A 20,175-nucleotide genomic window follows, 5' to 3' on the forward strand; every position below is an offset into this window, starting at 1 on the left:
TTGAAATAATCAATGGACGAAGAAAATGCGCAACACATCGGACAATTTTGTGAATGCGACGCTACTCGAAAAAAATCAGCTGCTTCTCTCTCATCATTATTTCTTTCTCCAAATTTTCATCGCTGCACTGAGAGAATCAACTCAGTCACTATTTTCTTTTCGTACAGTTCAGACGCAGAAATAGAGCTCTATACAAAAGTTTATATCGCGTGGAAAATTCTTATTGAAAAAAAAATTGTTCAAGGAAAAAAATTAATTTTTAATAAATTTGTGAGGAAAAGTTTTTGCCTATTTAAGTAAAAATAATTAACCGAAAATAATCATATTACTGTAAATTTTTTGTGTAAGTTTTTTATGTCGGCAATTCGCTTTTTTTAGAATCAAGAGAAAAAGAACAAAAAATTATTTATAGCAAAAAATAATGGGTCAGTTCCGTACTCAGTTAAAAAATTGGATAATTATCGTACTTAAAAAATTATAGCGTGGCTGCTTAAAATGTTGCAAAATAAACAAATGACTTTATGCTAATTAAATTGATGAAATGGAACGAAAGTTTTACGTTCTTAAATAATTTTCTTTCCACGTCAAGGACGTTAGAAAATTTTTATTGATTTTTTTTCCTGCAAATTTTCTTGAATGAAAGGGGAGCGACCTCATGTAGTACGTACATACACTTTTTCTCTGAAAATATAAGCATTCACGGAAAAAGGAAAGAAAAGCGATCGTAATATCATTGTGATATTTTTAAGTTTTTTTAGATACTGACATGCTTTATTGTGAACTGAATACCATTCATTCTCCCTAAAAAATAATAATTTAGTGCCTGACTAGTATTGAAGTTTGTCAAAGACGAGAAAGAAATGAAAAGGAATAATGTGAAAAAAAAGTCTCATCTTTACAGTCACACACATAAGTTTACAAGCGCCGACTTATTGCGTTCTTGACGATATACTGTTTGACTTTTTTTTCTAAAGGAAAAAATGCACTTTGTTAATGTTTAAAAATGCATTAGTGTTATTATCAAATGTCTGCCAGCTCACATGTCGTGCATGCATTACTAGGTAATGAAATAAAATAATATATGAATAGCACTGGATTTGAGGGACGTGTTATATAATCATCAATACTGTATTGCAAAAAATTCTTATCGAGAATTTATGCAAATTGGAATTTCGAGTAGGCACACCACACATATGAGGGGAATATAAGTGCTATTTACTTCAAGTTCAAGGTCATTGTTAATTGAAGATTTTTTACGTAATAATTTTTTTGGGACCCCTTTCAATGAATACTGCGTTCTTTCTTGGTGTTAGTCTCTTTTATGCTTGCAAAATGTAATTGCATAATCGTCCAGAATGTGAAATCGAGTAAGAATGTATTAGAGCTGTGGTCGGTCAATGATAATGTCTTGTTTCAAGAATTTTTTGCTACAAAGTATTAATAGGTGTTATTAAGATATATATGCTAAAAAAATACTTTATGCTTGATTAGTACATCTTACTACCACGTTCAGTACATTGATCTTCAACTTTTTTTATGACAGAATTAATTATAAACTTGTTTTGCGATCGTGTCTGTTAATTGAAGTAAAATTTGTTAGTTATCAAAGTAATATATAATGAATCAAATAATAAAGAAGACAGTCAAAGTGAAGGAGATTCAGACGTTCGCTTGTCTAAAACATGTTGATTGGTAATAAGAAGAAAAGTTATAAAACAGAAACAATGGAATTAGATGAAAAGTTATATTCAGATATTTCGACACTCAAATAATAAGAAGATTCGCATATAGGAGGCAGAAAAAGAATAAAATAAAGAACAATAAAATTGTCAGTTCTGTCGCAGCACGTTAGTAATTCATGTGTAAAATTAAGGTTTTTTTAGCATCTGGATTACATTTTGACAGGACATGATAACACGAAAATCATTTAAAATGATTTATATGACTTTTCTGACATTTGCTAAATTAACTACACGAATAAACAATAGAAATAATAAAGCCATAAAACAATGAAAAGGTTATTTAAATATCATATCGTAAAAATGTTATCTTATCAGTCATGTAATTAGTTCAGGTAAATGATTTCATTGATTCTACGCATCTTTGAGCCCTCCTCGATCTGATAAGAATTTGAAATTCCTAAGATTAAAATTCCTCAGTTTTGTATTACAGCAATATTTCTGAAAATATCAAATTCACTGAAAGCTATCTCGAATGATTCGCATGATTTATTTTTAAAATACGAAACTCCTGCATTGAAAGTATGGATGATCAATACTAAAACGATTAAGAACAGAAACAATTAATGAATGAATTAGTTCCACAAAACTTTGAGTATAACGTTTAAATGAGAAAGTTTGATAGTTTATGTCAAAGATTACTCTAGTGTCTCATGAATTAGCAACTAAATTGAGGTTTCAAATATTGCTATGTTTATATACTAATGCAAAGAAAACTTTTTTTAAATTTTATTTTCAAATTTTTAAACAAGAATAAAATTATACATTATTTTATAACTTTAGTTAGCTAAACTAATGAATAATAAAGCAATTGCAATACTTCTGTGCAAGCAGAATTCAACGTTAAAAGGAGAAAAGTTTGCAAAACAAAATTATGACAACTTTCTTTCGTAGTGTTAGTGTTTACAAAAAATTAAAAATTTTTTTTTTTGACGATTGAAAACGTTTTTGGATGAAAACATTTATGTCCTATAGGAAGATCCAATAAGATAAACTTATAATCTACCAATATTACTCTTTTTATTAAAAATCTCTTTTATGTCAGGCACGATAAATCAATAAAAATGATATTAATATGTATGGCACATAACTGGAGAGAGCTAAGGATTTAATATCATGAGGTTAGAGAACGTGGACATACTTTAGTATCAATAAAAAGCAAAGTGACAACAAAATTCAATTTCGCTATTTCCATAAATAATCCATACTGTTAAGCGTCATAATGTTCTTCTTATTCTTACTGCCAAATAAACAAAATGATATCAATTGAATTCACAAAATCATGATATTTGCATACAATATTATGACTCGGAATGAGATTAATATGTAAATATGTAGCTCTGTTTGTAGAGGGAAATACTCTTTGCATTCTATAAACTACCCAAAATTATTCACTATGTAAATTATTTGCTATCGCATTTGAGTGACTTTTACTTCATGAATAACACGATCAAATTATATTTAGAGAAGTGGCGGTAAAGTACCACGTGTTTTTCCAAAAATAGTTAATATACACAATTGCTGCTTCTTATTACTCTTTCTAGAATATTCTGAAAATTTAGAATTTATGATTTAATTTCTGTTTAGTTGCATTAAATTCATGCATCGTTGTCAGCTAATTTGAGCATTCAGATTGAATTTCATTAAAGTAGGACAATAACACATGAAGTGTATTATGCTAAAGGATCAAATCTTGGCACTACATTTTCAGAAATACGTATTATTTTAAAAACTGCTGTGCCACTAAACTGTCTCGGAAATATTTTCGTTGGCATGTCTTGTTATCTCATTTCTTACGTTCTCATTTTTACATTATCCTCATTTTTTCGGTATTTTCCACTCAAAAAAATAAGAAAAACATCATGTATGTGGATATAGAAAGTAAGAAACTGTCAACGACCGTTTTTCGTCGTTATTTGTTTGTTAGAAACTGATTCTTAATTTTCGATTCGTAAACATCACAATAATAATAACAATAATAATTTTGCCATTCAGCGTAGAGGCGCTATACACAGAGCAGCAAATGAACGAAACAATAATAAAGTGGCGCATACAGAAATAGAAAAAAAAATATTATATAATCGGATAAATTGAATCATTCATTGAAAATGCAATTACCGGCGTCTAAAGTAGAAAACACTTTGTGTTTATATGCTTGTCACAATGATCACATGCCAAAGTCGATGAACTTGTATCTACTTATTTTTCAATGCACGCTTTAAAATTGTCTCGCGAATAATGAGCATCAAATGTCGACAATGACGCTGACTGTTTTTTTTTCGTCAAAGTCATCGTGTTATTTCATATTAAATCTCAATAAATTATAGAGCATACTTGATGAAGAGTGTAAATCAATTTATATGATAATGTCATATGAAGATCAAACTTCAATTAGATGTACAAAATTTCACTAAAGTGGATTTCAATAATTTTGACTATCCTGGATCAGTTTAATCTTATTGGAAGTATTCCTGATTTTATTTTCAATTCTTTTAATTGTGGATCTATATGATCCAGTACATTCCATTTGATATTGGTGACTAATGATCATTGATAGGAATTTACTATTGGCTACTAATGAGATAATAATGAAAAGTAGTTTGGATTCTCCCCTAAACTAAAAACTCTTATATCTGGATCATGTACATTTTGTTGCAAAATTAAAGTTTGTCATCACTCGGATGATGATAATCATCTTTAGTGAAGCCTGCCTGAGAAAGTGCTTTATTTTCATCAAAACAACAATGATAAAAATTGAAGAGAAGTCACGCTATCGCTATCTCTCATCTCTTTCTTGTTCTGTATATTTTGGCATTTTATTATGGCTTCATTTTTCATGATTAAGCAACAAGCTTTGGAATCAATTTACCCGTTGCTATGCAAACGGTTCTGTTTTGTTTAATTGATTTGTTTTGTTGAATCCAAAAAATAAGAAGTATCAAATTTAGCAAAATATAGGAAGAAATTGTTTTCTTTCATGGAAAAATTATGTAAGTCAAAAGAAATACTAAATCGTAATTCTCAGGTCAATAGACCAGACTTACACATTTATTTTCTTTTTTCATTTTTGGCACCGCACGTGAAGAAAAAGTATTTTTCTTTCCGAATTTTTGTTGTAAAAACTTTTTGTCGATTTTTATGTGCCTTTATTTTCTCAACATGTGAAAATATCCGAAAATCACGCGAAATGATAATGAAGAGTTAAGTATGTAGGTTGTGATACTATAAATATTATTATTGTAGTAAAGCTGTTGTTAATAATATAGCAAAATTTTATAATCCCATATATCAATTTAGATAGCATAAGATTTATTACTTTGCAAAAACCGCCCATTGTGCATTAATTATAATTAATTAATAAATGATTTAATAGAACAAAAAAGACTGTAAAAATGTTATTTTTAGATTTTGCATTCTTGTTTGACATTTTCTCATCAGCACTTGCATTTAGACGCAACAATTCATTTCCAATTGCGCAGTTGCACTGATATTCACTAGACAGAGTGCAACTTGATAAAATTAGTCTAGGCATATGATACAATGTTCTGTTTTTTTCATTGACGTCGATTCCTTTTGAATGGCCTATTTATTGAACGCACAAGCTAAGCGTTTCGTAGGAAACCACTCGTCGGATGTTGTTAGGAATCATAAACAAAAGTCTTTAATACGATGGAAACTAAGGCAACAGGACTGTTTTATTTTTTGCTGCCAAAATGTCGAGCTTTCATTCATTAATTGTTATTTTTTGTCGTCAAAGGCGTTTAGGTTGAATGATTTCCTAAAAAACATAGTAAAAGCAGTAAACAGTCTTTTCACGTGGATTATTGATTACTTTTTGTTTTCTATGAAAAATATACAAGTCTAGTGTTGGAAAACTTGTGTACCGCGGCACATCAGCGTGACTTCGATGTTTCTTGGAAACGCCATGAACCGCATGTCGTGTAATGTTATGGTTTTGGCTTACCACCAAAAAGGTTGCTCACCACTGTCTTAGTCTATCCAATATCTACATCATTTACGGTTGATTTCTTAGAAGTCTAAGTTAATTCTCATTTAATTGATTATTAAGTTCTAAGTATAGTATCAGCAATTTCCGTCAGATCATGACGTATTATGACGTTGATAAATATGCACATTAAATGATCTTTGTCACTTTCCGTCCATTTACCTTTTCATTATACACATTATCATCATCATGTAGTAAAAAGATAAAAATAAAAATTTTACTCTTTCGACGACAATATGCCACGAGACCATACTGTGATCAGATGATAATAGATTAGCTGAAATACTATTTCTTCCTTTATTTATACCATTCGTGCTTAATATTTATGAACAGTGTGTGGTGTGTGCTCGATTAATACAATTCGGTAAAATTTTATTAGCCTTTTTCGCCATTTCATTCACATTTGTGAGACTTTATTCGCATTTTCCCTAAATTTCGAATATCTTAAATAATAAATTAAACGAAATGTGTTTTTCACATTGTGCATTTATTGCCAGAAATATTTTTTCACATGTTGGAGAGATCAGGGTTGAAAAGTTATGAACAGTTGTGCTGTGCATGAGTTCCTGGTATCGTAGAGTAAATTTAAAATAATAAAGTTCGAAAAAATGAGCAATACTGAAGATTAGCATTTTAATGTTCAAAATTTGTAACGTCGTCCAAAAATTTTGAATTTTTTTCTTTGAAAAATTTTGTCAGTAAAATTGTTGTTGAAAAATTAAACAAAAAAAAAATTTGCAAAAAAATTAATTAAACTAGGTAATACAATTGATTTACCTAGTAGAAGGTATAAAATAATAAAATAGCTTGAGATCTACGTGATTATACAACAGTTAAAGAAGGAAGTGTATAAAATCACTTAGAAAATTTTCTCAAAACAAAATTTTTGTTGCTTTTATCCAGATAGATATTTTTTCTGATTGATAATTCTTAAAGCTTGAAACAGCTTAAAGGTATGTGTACTGTTTTAAGCGGTCCATTGAATTTTTTTTTGTGTATGAATTGGTACTGAAATCCGGTGAAAATTGTTGAATAGAATAATTTTTGAAAGTAGGACAATGTTTATTAATTTGGAACTGTTTTTAAAGGTCACAAATATGTCCGTATACAAAAACAAATTAAACTAATGTAGAAGTGCTTAGCAAACAATAATCATACATAAAACAATTGAGAGCAACATAGTATTGAAATTAAGTAGATTCCCAATGGTCATGTTCCCACCCTGATAAAACTTTTTTTTTACGGAAAATGAGAAATAAACGACGCCAAATATTTTGTCTATAAATAACTTTTAATTTACGTACATTATTTAGAAAACATAATTACGCCGTACGAAATTTTAAACTGCAATCTTGAATACAATGATGAATACAATTCACAACACAAATTAATTGAATCCTTTTTTCGTACATTTTCACAGGTCTTCCGCAAAGAACTAGCAGCATTCAAGTTATTTTATCATTATCAACTTAATTTATCATAAGCCTACAAATACATTATCATTTGGAATCTATTTTGTTTAATAAAAATAAAATTTTGAATTATTTGTAATCTCAAATAAAGAAAAAAAAACTTTCTGACCTAAAAATTTGTAAATATCGACAGCTAATGTAGCCACACAATCTGGCATTAGTATTTTTGAATATCCAGTGACAAGAGCATAGTTATATTTAATAGTAATATTAATAACATTTTAGTGTTAAATAATTAAAGTTTTAATAATTCGCCAAGCGAATATTAAATATCCTAGAAAGTGAAGTGAACGAATTAAGAAATAAATAATTATAAAAATAATAAATAAATTCAAAGACTGTGAAAAGGGAAAATTAAGGAATGGCACCGCCCAATAACTTTAACGATGAAAATAATACGACAAAGCCTGTAATTGAAAATGAAAAAAAGGAAGCAGAAAAATTGATGGACTGGGAAGCTCCGAAAGCTCAAGGACTTTATGATCCTCAAAATGAGCACGATGCTTGTGGTGTTGGATTTATCGTCGCTATTGATGGAAAACGTAATCACAAAGTAAGTGTAATATTCAAAATAACTCAATTATTTAGTCAATTATATATATATCCTGTAACTATCATTGATTAGGAAGGCGATACCTTATAATTTCATTACAAGTAATGTCAATCAATTTTTATGATGCCTCATCGTAATTCATTTTATCGAAATTAATTCATCTATAAGGACAGATATGACCTACAATATCATAGAAATGTCTGATGATTAATGATAATTTTTGATCTATTTCCTTCACTAAGTTCATTTGAAGGCTTTCTATAAATAATTCATAAAATCTTAGCAATTAATCAGTATCATGGACTAGCATGTTTAATTGTCAATTGTTTTTTTAGCAGTTCAGGTACAATTTGTGATTTAACGCATTTTAAAAAAATATTTTAGAATCTATGTACATATGGTGCTTGGACAAAATGCTTTTATAGCTCCTACTACTCTTTCAAATATTGGTCCTAAATTGTAATTAATTGATTGTGAAGTAAGCATGCATATTAAAATGCAAGCATGCATGCTTAATTAATTGTAGATTCTTATCAAACAATTTGTTTCGTTTTATAGCACATAAATGTAGCAAAAGTTCATGACAAATTAAAAATCTTTATTTAGTAACAGAAAATTAAATAATTCTTGATAATTGAGCGACATTAAGAGCCAATAAAATAATTTTTATAATTTATGCAAATCGTTTTTAAATTTACAGATATTGCGAGATGCTCAAACATTGGCTGAACGTATGTACCATAGAGGAGCTGTTGCCTGTGACAACGATACTGGAGACGGTGCTGGCGTTATGACAGCAATTCCACACACGCTGTATTCGAAAGAATTGTGAGTAAAATTGTTGATTTTCTCGAGAAATTTTCTTTTTATTTGCAAAAATACGAATTTAGACTGTTTTTGATGCTTTGAAATTTATTTTCTTCTTATCATTTCAATTTACCTAAATTGAAAATGAAATACGGAAATTATAAATTAATTAGAAAGCAATCTCAATGAAGCACTCAATGAATGAATCGATAAAACACTCGACTTCCTTTTTAAGGAACTGATAATTTCAAAATTTCTTTGTAAATTACTACTCAAGTGTGAGACATTTTCTTTGCAGCTGTTAGTACGTAAAATAAGCGTGGCTAATTTCGTGGATGTTCACGCTCATATCACGTTTCTTCTCCATGAATGAAATTGATAACTCCTTGCTTAATAATGCTAAAAATTTTGTTTCAATGGTTTCTTCTGAACTTTATCTCTATTATGAAAACAAAATAAATCAACACAGCGTAAATTTTCATTCATCAATTGACAGTGCTTTAAATATTGAACATAATATTTCTTGTTTGATGAAAATAAAGGTTGATAATTATTGAATTTACGTAAATTAATTTTTAAGATAGGTCAGGAAATATACGATGCTCCAAGATGGAATGAATGTAATTAAAGCGTAAATCAATCAGCAATTTTAATAGACAAGGTTCATCTTAACTTGAATCTCAAATTCAATAGAAATTTGAATTTAATCGTGTTAAATTACATCTCGTGAATCATAATATTATGAATATTAAAGCAGCTATGTAAACATCTTTAATGCAAAATATTTCGTACAATCGTTTATTGTGTGAGTGTCGGCATTTTGTTAAACTCAAATATTTAATCTTATCGCAGAAAAATGACGCTTGTGAGTAATTAGTAAGCCAGAAAATTCTGGAAAGAAATTTAAGTGTGCGTCTACTTAAAAATGTAGGTTTATGTCATTTAGTCTTATCAGCATTTTTTTTTTTCAAACTCGAATGCAGTACGAAATAAATGTTATTGACCTAGACAAACGAAACGAAAATGTCTATTATTGAATCTCCGAATGTGTACTTTATAATGTGTGTTAGGATCCCTTTGTATATTTTATGATGCAATATCTTCAGCATTTTTCGTAAATAGCCTTGAAACGTTTCTGTCATGCTGATGTTCAAAACAAGATTCCTTTGCATAATATTTTCTTCCCTATGAATTTGACGGTATGTCTAAAAATAGATGTACTGAAATTGTATAGAAATTTTTGACTCACATCTTCTAGACATGAAAATACTCTCACTTGTGAGCAAAACACCACACTTCTTTCACAGAGAGAAGAAATGTGTGTACGCAAAAACTTGTTTTCCATATTATTAATTTGAAAATTTTCCACTGCCACTCACATATAAAAAGGAGATATTCTGATATATTTGCGATTTGAATTGTATTGATTTTTACGAAATTTTAAAGTTTGCAGTATTTGATGCGCTACATATTTTTAAAACATGCATAGATGTTGATATATCATGTATTACATTTGATAAATTGTATTATATTAATTTCATTATTAAGTATGTCCTATATATTTTAATAGTATAGTTCTCGAACAAACATGTTTTTCAATGTGACCGCATAAAGGTTCAAGATCACGAGAGACACTACTATTAACCTTTCGATTTCGCTACTTGATTCTTGCAATTTTGGTTTCAATCAATGAAACGAACAGCACAAAAAAACGAACAATAAGTGTACAATGCACGAAAAAATAAATTGGCTTAAATACGGTTAAAAGATTGTCGTCTGGCTGTTCATTACTAAATATCATATTTTATGAGTTTTTTAAACCTTCCAATTCACAACATTCATAAGTTTACATTCAAATGAGTAAATTTTTACAACCGCAGTCGTCATTAAATAAGTTTTCATTGACGCTTATCATTATCGCTTGTTATAACATCTCATTGCATCAAACAAACTAAATACCTAAGATTAGAATAGTGTAAATATTGATACTGATAATAAATAGTAGGAAGGTAAAGTCACGTGTTTTTCAATTTAATCTAGTTCTCTAGAGCAAAAAGCATTGATGAATGCTATACAAATTTACATGCACTTAAAAACAAACGTAGTAATTATAACATACGACACCATTTCTTTATTACAGATCTGCACAAGGAATTCAATTGCCAGAATTTGGAAAATATGCAACTGGTATCCTGTACTTGGATAAAGAAAGCCACGTACAAGTAGAAACGGACTTTAACAATCTTGCTGTGAGTTTGGGTTTAAAGATCATTACATGGCGTGATGTTCCAACCGATGTCAATGCAATTGGAGCTGTTGCTCGCAAAAGTGAACCGTTGTCACGTCAAGTTTTTGTAACTGCTGATATGGACGAAGAAGCATTAAAGAGACAGGTACGAAAGTAATAAAAAACATTGTTGTTTCTTTTAAAGCAACAAGTCCAATCATATAATGAAGTTCTAATGAAAAACCACTGGAATAATTTATTAGGTTTTCGTGCTTCGCAAACGTGCCACACACGAATTAACAAAGCCTGGTCAACGATTTTACATGTGTTCGCTTTCAACACTCACTGTTGTATACAAAGGATTATTTAATTCCGATCAACTGTGGCTCTACTATCTTGACCTTCTCAATCCTGATTTCGACACCTACTTGGCGCTCGTTCATACTCGTTTCAGCACAAACACTTTTCCGGCATGGGAAAGAGCTCATCCAATGCGTGTTTTGGCGCACAATGGTGAAATTAATACTTTACGAGGAAATGTGAACTGTATGAAAGGTCGTGAGGGTGTCATGAAAAGTGATATTTTTGGCGATGGTAAGTATACTTGAATCTTTTTCCATAAATCAGCCTTTAATTTCTTTAATATAATTAAATACAGAATTGAAGAACTTGTTCCCCGTTGTCGAGCCAAATCTTTCGGATTCTGGATCTGCAGATTGTGTTCTTGAGTTTTTGACAATGGTTGGAAAACGATCATTGCCTGAAGTAAGTCTCTTATCTTTAACGTAATATAATATCCAGATTAATATTTTTTTTTTTTTCAATTTAATGTACAGGCTGTCATGACTATGGTTCCTGAAGCATGGCAAAATGATAGAACAATGTCACAAGAAAAGCGTGACTTCTATCGCTGGAGTGCGTGTGTCATGGAACCTTGGGATGGTCCCGCATTAATCTCATTTACCGATGGTCGTTATATTGGTGCAGTTTTGGATCGTAATGGACTTCGTCCTTCTCGATTCTATGTCACTAGAGGTAAGGACGATTTTCAAACTTTTGAGAGAATGACAAAAGTTATCTAATCAATTTTTAATTTCCAAATTAGACAACGTTCTTATTATGGCATCTGAAGTTGGTGTTTATGATATTGAACCAAAGAATGTCCTCTTGAAGGTAAGAAAGAAAATTAGATTTTCTTAAATTTAAGTCCATCGAACTTTTATAGATGAAAGATATAAGATCTGCAGATGAAATGAAAGAAAAGCCAAAGCTCTCTCAGAAAAAGAAAGAAAGAAAGTGATGGACATGATGAAGAAAACTCTCATAAGTATATCACATGTTATAAGTTTTAAGAACTTTTTTATTAGTTTATTACTTTTTAATTTATTTGAATCCATTTTATGCACCTTTAATGGTATGATGTCTATGATTTCAATGCATAAGCAAATCATTGTATATTGCTGTTTCAAGTCAAACTTCTTTCGAATTAATCGGTCTCGGAAAATGACAGGATATTAACTAATTTCATGATCATTCCATTAATATGTACAAATTTCCATCTCAAATAAGTGATAAAGTAAATTAAGATCAATTCCATAATATTTCAAGTCACAAGCATTTATTGCTAGATTCAATCAGCTATAAGCAATATATTTTTTCTTTTTCTTTTTTAATCAAATAAATTACCCCAGCATGACTATATATACTTTTTGCTTGGCCTTACACTCTCATCAAATCTTGTTCTAATAATGCAAATATTTTGTGTCTTGCTTACAGAGTCGATTGAAGCCAGGACGTATGTTGTTGGTTGACACAAAAGAAAAGTCACTGATTCAAGACGTTGAATTGAAATCGAAGATTGCAAAATCACGACCTCACGGAGAATGGCTTCAACAGCAGGTAAGCACACATGCATAATAAACAGTCATTACAGTATTTTTTCATTTACGAAGGAAAACATTCATTAATTACTGATTACTTATTGCTAAAGAAAATAAGTTTATTAAGAAAAATTTCTTCTCTCTTTTCATTAAATCCAATGCCCCCTCTTAGATGGTAAGTTTTGATAAAGAAGTCGATGATGGATTCTAGCTTCTTCCTTTTGGTGTTTCTAATGCTTTTGAGTTGTTTTCTAAAAATCCTTATTATTTCTTTAAAAATAAATACTTCCATAGTTACATAATTCTTATTTTTTTGGTCTTCATTATCAACACTTCTTTAATATTTATGTACAATACAACACATCATCAGTACAACAATATTGGTTATTTATTTTATTTATTTAATATCGCATAGATGTTATCAATGCACATTATCATTTATTTTATTTTGATTTTTTTGTTTGGTCACTTACTTGGGAAAAGGATGAGATTCACAATACATGATATTACCATCCTTTTTATAAAACACTGTTCTATCTTATACTAATGACAATTATTTTATTGTAATTTTACAGATCTTCTTGCAAGATATTCGTCGTGAAGATTCCCTCAAGCATGGAGCATTGAGTGCTGTTCGATCAGCTGGAGATTTGAAACGCTTTACACGTGGTCTTTTTGATCCACGTTTAACACTTTATGGATATACAACGGAAACTATCCATATGTTGTTGGTTCCAATGATTAAGAATAAGAAGGAAGCACTCGGATCTATGGGAAATGATTCACCGTTGGCATGTTTATCGAAATTTCAACCTTTACCATACGAGTATTTCAAGCAATTATTTGCTCAAGTTACAAATCCACCAATTGATCCCTTCCGTGAAAAAATTGTCATGTCAATGCAGGCACCAATCGGGCCAGAATACAATATTTTGGAGCCATCAGCTCAACAAGTTCATCGAATTTGGCTCAATAATCCCATTTTGAGTGTTGCTGACATACAAATGTTGAAGCGTAGCACTTACCGTGGATGGAAAACATGTGTCATCGACATAACATTTGATTTTCGTGATGGATCTCAAGGATATATTGAGACTTTTGATCGCATTTGCAGAGAAGCTCAAAGAGCAGCTGAAACTGGTCATCAATTAATTATCATTTCTGATCGTGCTGGAGGACCTCAGTTCTGTCCAATTTCATCAATCTTGGCTCTTGGATGTATTCATCATCATTTGATTGAAACAAGATTGAGAATGAAAGTTGGATTGATTGTTGAAACAGCTGAAGCAAGAGAAGTTCATCATATTTGTGTACTATTGGGTTATGGTGCCGATGCAATAAATCCATATCTTGTTTTTGAATTGGCAAAGACACTTCGAGATCAATGCATTATTGATCCAGCTTTGAGTGATGAAGAGATTTCAAGTAGCTTTGGAAAAGCTATTGATACTGGCATGTACAAAGTTATGGCTAAAATGGGCATTAGTACATTGCAATCCTACAAGGGTGCTCAAATTTTCGAAGCTGTTGGTCTTGGTGCTGAAGTCATTGATCGTTGCTTCCGTGGAACTGCTTCAAGAATCGGAGGTGTTACGATGGACATTTTAGCACGCGAAAGCTTAGAACGTCATCAATTGAGTTTCCATCATGTATCACCTGATGCTCAAATTTTGAGAAATCCAGGAAACTATCACTGGAGAGCAGGTGGAGAAGGTCACTTGAATGATCCAGCTGCAATTTCTGCACTTCAAGAAGCATCTATCAATGATGATCACAGCTCATACAAGAGATTCCGAGAAGCAACAATGGACAGTGTTAGAAAATGTTGTCTGCGTGGCCAACTAGATTTTGTTACTGATCGTGAAAAAATTGATATCTCAGAAGTCGAACCAGCATCTGAAATTGTAAAGAGATTTGCAACTGGTGCTATGTCTTTTGGTTCTATTTCATTGGAAGCTCATGCAACTTTAGCTGTTGCAATGAACAGAATTGGAGGAAAAAGCAACACTGGCGAGGGTGGTGAAAATGCAGATCGTTATTTAAATCAAGATCCTCAATTTAACAAACGATCAGCAATCAAACAAGTCGCATCAGGTCGATTCGGAGTAACAGCAGCTTATATTGCCAATTCCGATGATTTGCAGATCAAAATGGCCCAAGGTATGTTGAATTTTGCTTCTTTAATATAATTCAATAAATGAATTTTTGATTTTTCGTTTATTTAACAGGTGCTAAGCCCGGTGAGGGAGGTGAATTGCCAGGTTATAAAGTAACGAAATCAATTGCAAAAACTCGTCATTCAGTTGCTGGTGTAGGACTTATCAGTCCACCACCACATCACGATATCTATTCTATTGAAGATCTTGCTGAATTAATTTATGACTTGAAGTGTGCCAATCCTAAAGCCCGAATCAGTGTAAAGTTGGTTTCAGAAGTAGGTGTTGGAGTTGTTGCTGCTGGTGTCGCGAAAGGTAAAGCAGAACATATTGTCGTATCCGGTCATGATGGTGGAACTGGTGCTAGTTCTTGGACTGGTATTAAATCAGCTGGTTTACCATGGGAATTGGGTATTGCTGAAACTCATCAAGTGCTTGTATTAAACAACTTAAGATCAAGAGTAATTGTACAAGCTGATGGACAATTGAGAACTGGATTTGATATCGTTGTTGCTGCATTATTGGGAGCTGATGAATTCGGATTCTCAACAGCTCCATTGATTGTAATGGGATGTACAATGATGAGAAAATGTCATTTAAATACTTGCCCAGTTGGAATTGCCACTCAGGATCCAATTTTACGTGAAAAGTTTGCAGGAAAGCCTGAACATGTCATCAACTACTTATTCATGTTGGCTGAAGATGTAAGTAATAATTTAATTGAAAGCAATATAAATGATTGTGATTATGCTTTATTTCTCATAACAGATTCGTGAAATTATGGCAAGCATGGGAATCCGTAAATTCCAAGAATTGATTGGACGAACAGACTTGTTGAAAATGAATGCTGACCCGAATAACGAAAAAGCAAATACATTGGATTTAAAGATGGTATTGAAAAGTGCACTTGAAATGCGTCCAAGTACGAACATAATTGGGGGTTCCATCAAGCAAGAATTCCAATTGGACAAACGTTCTGATAATCACATAATTGAACAAGCACAAGGAATTTTAAATGGAACAGAAAAGACATTGAATCTCAACATGACAATTCGCAATGAAGAGCGTGCTTTTGCCTCAACATTGAGTTATCATATTGCATGTAAGTTTGGTGAAGCCGGTTTGCCTGACGGAACATCAATTAATATTAATTTGAGAGGTTCTGCTGGACAAAGTTTCGGTGCATTTTTGGCCAAAGGTGTCAATTTAAGATTAATTGGAGATTCCAACGATTACGTTGGTAAAAGCTTGAGTGGAGGTACTATTGTTATTACACCACCTGAAGATTCGCCTTTCGAAAGTCATTTGAATGTTATCGTTGGAAATGTTTGCCTTTATGGTGCAACTAGCGGTAAAGCATTCTTCAGAGGAATTGCAGCTGAACGTTTCTGTGTAAGAAATTCTGGAGCAATTGCTGTTGTTGAAGGAGTTGGAGATCACGGATGTGAATATATGACAGGCGGTGTTTGTCTTATTTTATCTGGAAATACAGGAAGAAACTTTGCTGCTGGTATGAGTGGCGGTATAGCTTATGTTTATGATCCTGATGATATTTTCGTTAGTGGAAAAGTCAATATGGAATCTGTTGAATTGTGCGAGCTTGATGAAAAACCTGACCGTGAATTAGTTCATGGATTACTTGAAGAATTTGTTCAACATACAGGATCAGTTTTGGCTAAAGACATTTTAAATTCATGGCCAGGTGTTTGTTCGAAATTCGTCAAAGTATTCCCATTCGAATATCAACGAGCATTGAAAGCATTAGAAGAGGAAAAATTAAAGGAGGAACAAGAAAGATTGAAGGCAGAAGAAGAAGAGCAGGCACAAGATGTTGATGTTGACAACGATCCATATGAACCTCAAGTCAAGGATATTGAAGAAGCTATTAAGGATGTTGCACTTGAAAAGCGTAAAATTGAAAAGGATAAGAACTTGGATAAAGTTCGTGGTTTTATCAAGTACAAACGCGAAGTTCAGCCTTATCGTAATCCAGCCAAGAGACAAGAAGATTGGGATGAAATTTATAATTTCGATCACGTACGAAGAAATTTGAAAACTCAAGCAGCACGTTGTATGGAGTGTGGTGTTCCATTTTGTCAATCAAATGTTCATGGATGTCCTCTCGGCAATATCATACCAAAATGGAATGATTTAGTCTTTACTGATAGATGGAAGGATGCTCTCTTGCAATTATTGCAAACAAATAACTTCCCTGAATTTACAGGTCGTGTTTGCCCAGCTCCATGTGAAGGAAGTTGTGTATTGGGCATCTCAGAACCACCAGTTACAATTAAGAATATTGAGTGCGCTATTATTGATAATGCATTTGAAACAGGATTGATAAAACCTGAAAAACCTTCATGTCGAAGTGGAAATAAAGTTGCAATTATTGGAAGTGGACCTGCAGGCTTAGCAGCTGCTCAACAATTAAATCGTGCTGGACACACAGTCACTGTTTACGAGAGAAACGATAGACCTGGTGGTCTTCTTCAATATGGTATTCCAACAATGAAGTTATCAAAAGACGTTGTCATGCGTCGTATTGATTTATTAGAGGCTGAAGGAATTAAATTCAAATGCAACGTAAATGTCGGAGTAGACATTAGTCCTAATGATCTCATCAAAGACTACGATGCAGTTTTAATTACAACTGGATCTACAACTCCTCGTGATTTGCCTATTAATAATCGTCATTTGAATGGCATTCACTATGCTATGGAATTTTTGGAAGCTAATCAGAAACGTCAATTGGGAACTCGCGAAGATTGTATTTGGGCACATGGTAAAGATGTTATTGTTATTGGTGGAGGTGATACTGGCTGCGATTGTATTGCAACTTCTTTGAGACATGGTGCTAAGTCAATTACAAGCTTTGAAATTCTTCCACAACCACCTGCAAAACGAGCTGCCGATAATCCATGGCCACAATGGCCTCGCATTTTCAGGTAAACTTAATTATATTATAACAATTCTGTTTATATTTTTCAATTAAAATTAATTTGATAATTTATATAGAGTCGATTATGGCCATGAAGAAGTGAAACTTAAGCATGGAAAGGATCCTCGACAATATTGCATTACAGCGAAAGAATTCTTGGACGATGGAAATGGAAACGTCAAAGGTGTCAATACGATCCAAGTTGAATGGACAAAGTCAGCAACAGGTCAATGGCAAATGAAGGAAATTGCTGGTAGTGAGAAACATTATCCAGCTGATTTGATTTTGCTTGCTATGGGCTTTATTGGACCTGAAAAGAAAGTTACTGGTGATATTGGTAAGTTACAAAAATAACTCAATAAATTTCAGGATTTAATAATTTAATCATTAATACAGGCTTACCATTGGACAATCGAGGAAACATTCAAACACCAAATGGAACGTACGGTACTTCAAATCCAAAGGTATTTGCTGCAGGAGATTGCAGACGAGGACAGTCACTCGTAGTATGGGCTATATCAGAAGGAAGACAAGCAGCAAGACAAATTGATTCATTCTTAACAGGAATGCCAAGCGTCCTTCCAGGTCCCGGCGGCGTTATTATTCCACAAAAAGCTACATAAATCTATCGTCAAGTATTTTGATTTTCTTTCATAATCATTTTTTTTATCCAACTTTTCTAAATCTTTTGGTCATGAAAAGTTGTCAAACCTAATAATCATTTATGTTAAACATTTTTGAATATCATTTATATGATAACTAGCATTTGAAATCATTTTGAGAATGATATTGCAAGGCATTTTTTGAGGAAAATGTTGCTCGTTATTTACACACACACGTATGATCTGTTATTATTGCAACAAACTCTATGGAAAGCCTTTTGATGTTTTTATCTTCATATTTGGAACATTTGTACATTTTTTACAATTATTTAAATTGATAATTTTATGTACCTATAATTAAGTTATCATATTCAATGACGCAAAAAAAGATTGAAAAAATGAAACGAAAAACAATAAGTAGTAATGAGTGTAGTTGTACTTTTAAAACTCAATGACAAATATGAAAAAATATTGTGATTACATAATGTACTTTAGAGACGTTCTTGAAGCTTTCTATACCTTTACTAATTTTAAAAAAAGGCTTTATTCGTTCATTCTATCCACCAATCGTTTGTTAATCTAAATTAAAATATCATCATATACTAATTATATTTAAATATTGAGAAAAATCATTGATTGATCTCTTATTGTCCAGAAAACGTTCTGCTTTTCGATATAATTTAGTGCTATAGTATAAAGTGATTATGTTAGAGCTTAGAAATGTTTCGAAGAAGGATGTAAAATGTTGATAAATTATGACAGAACTATTTAAAGAGAACTTTATTATATTAATCTATTTACTGTGCATGGGTCATTTTCTTTTAAAAACTCAATGAAGATCAATCTATAAAAATATCCATAAAAGCTTTTCATTTGTTACGACATTCTTGATCCCCTGACATGTTACACAATCTAAAACAGGGTAGACTTCTTGAAAAGTGGAGGTAATAAGTGAACAAGTCATAAGATTGATACGTTTGCACAAAACTTCAAATCAACACGAGTTCAAGATGATACAAAACCATAGAATTTTGGACTCATGCAGCTTGCCAACAAATGTTTTTAATTTCTTCATTCCACAATTTCCATAAATAAGCACAATGCATTTTCTTTTTGTCATACAATTTACTATTAAATCACACAAAAAAATGAAGAGATATTAATGATGTTGATTATGTGACTAACTTATATATGTAAATGAAACATATCATGATAGTTCATGACAGTTGAGTGAAACAATTCTGACATGTTTCATTATTTAAATATATATAAATATATTTATGATGAAAAGACCCAAAATATTTTAAATGATGAAAAATTTATTAAAGTAAATGTCAATTAAAATTGATGCTAAAATTATTATATAAATTATATATATACATGAATAGATGATAACATCCTCATAATGGAGGCTAAAAGTGTATTACATCAATTAATTTTTATTTATTTCCGAATAATGGAATGATGAAATATTTCAATGAAAAATCAGCCTTTTGTCATTTACATTATTCGAGATATATATGAATATTACAAATGGATTCTACGAAAACTGAAAAGATTGGAATGTCCTTTTATTCTGACAATAATTAGACGTTTAAAAGAATATTAAGAGAAAATAAGCTCTTTTGAGGCCACAAAAAAGTAGATTACGCATATTTACTGACGATAATAAAACAAAAAAAAATGCAAGAGAAAAAAATTCAAAAACTGTAATCAAAAAGTATATAATAATGTTAAATAAAGTTAAAACTTAGGACAGCATAACTTTGACTGTTTTTTCCAACGGGTTTCAGAT

The 20,175-nt window shown here is 31.4% G+C and overlaps 1 protein-coding gene across 2 annotated transcripts; it reads left to right on the top strand.

Annotated features, from left to right (window-relative positions):
• Positions 1–144: 144 nt before the first annotated feature.
• LOC139087297 (uncharacterized) lies at positions 145–20,144 on the top strand. Of its 2 annotated transcripts, none has more exons than XM_070636068.1 (15): positions 145–343; positions 7,166–7,292; positions 7,351–7,770; positions 8,471–8,598; positions 10,718–10,970; positions 11,068–11,398; positions 11,463–11,569; positions 11,641–11,839; positions 11,910–11,977; positions 12,581–12,703; positions 13,260–14,844; positions 14,913–15,544; positions 15,609–17,785; positions 17,856–18,115; positions 18,175–20,144. In XM_070636068.1, the coding sequence occupies exons 3-15, from the start codon at positions 7,579–7,581 to the stop codon at positions 18,399–18,401; spliced, it is 6,282 nt and encodes a 2,093-aa protein (XP_070492169.1). In that variant the 5' UTR covers positions 145–343; positions 7,166–7,292; positions 7,351–7,578; the 3' UTR covers positions 18,402–20,144. The 2 variants fall into 2 exon arrangements, with proteins under 2 accessions (XP_070492169.1, XP_070492170.1); XM_070636069.1 differs by having other exon boundaries at positions 7,166–7,194.
• Positions 20,145–20,175: the final 31 nt, after the last annotated feature.

Source organism: Chironomus tepperi, unplaced genomic scaffold (genome assembly GCF_022539635.2).
Source record: "Chironomus tepperi strain 1889 unplaced genomic scaffold, CSIRO-AGI_Ctep_v1 contig_100, whole genome shotgun sequence".
NCBI classification, from domain to species: Eukaryota; Metazoa; Arthropoda; class Insecta; order Diptera; family Chironomidae; genus Chironomus; species Chironomus tepperi.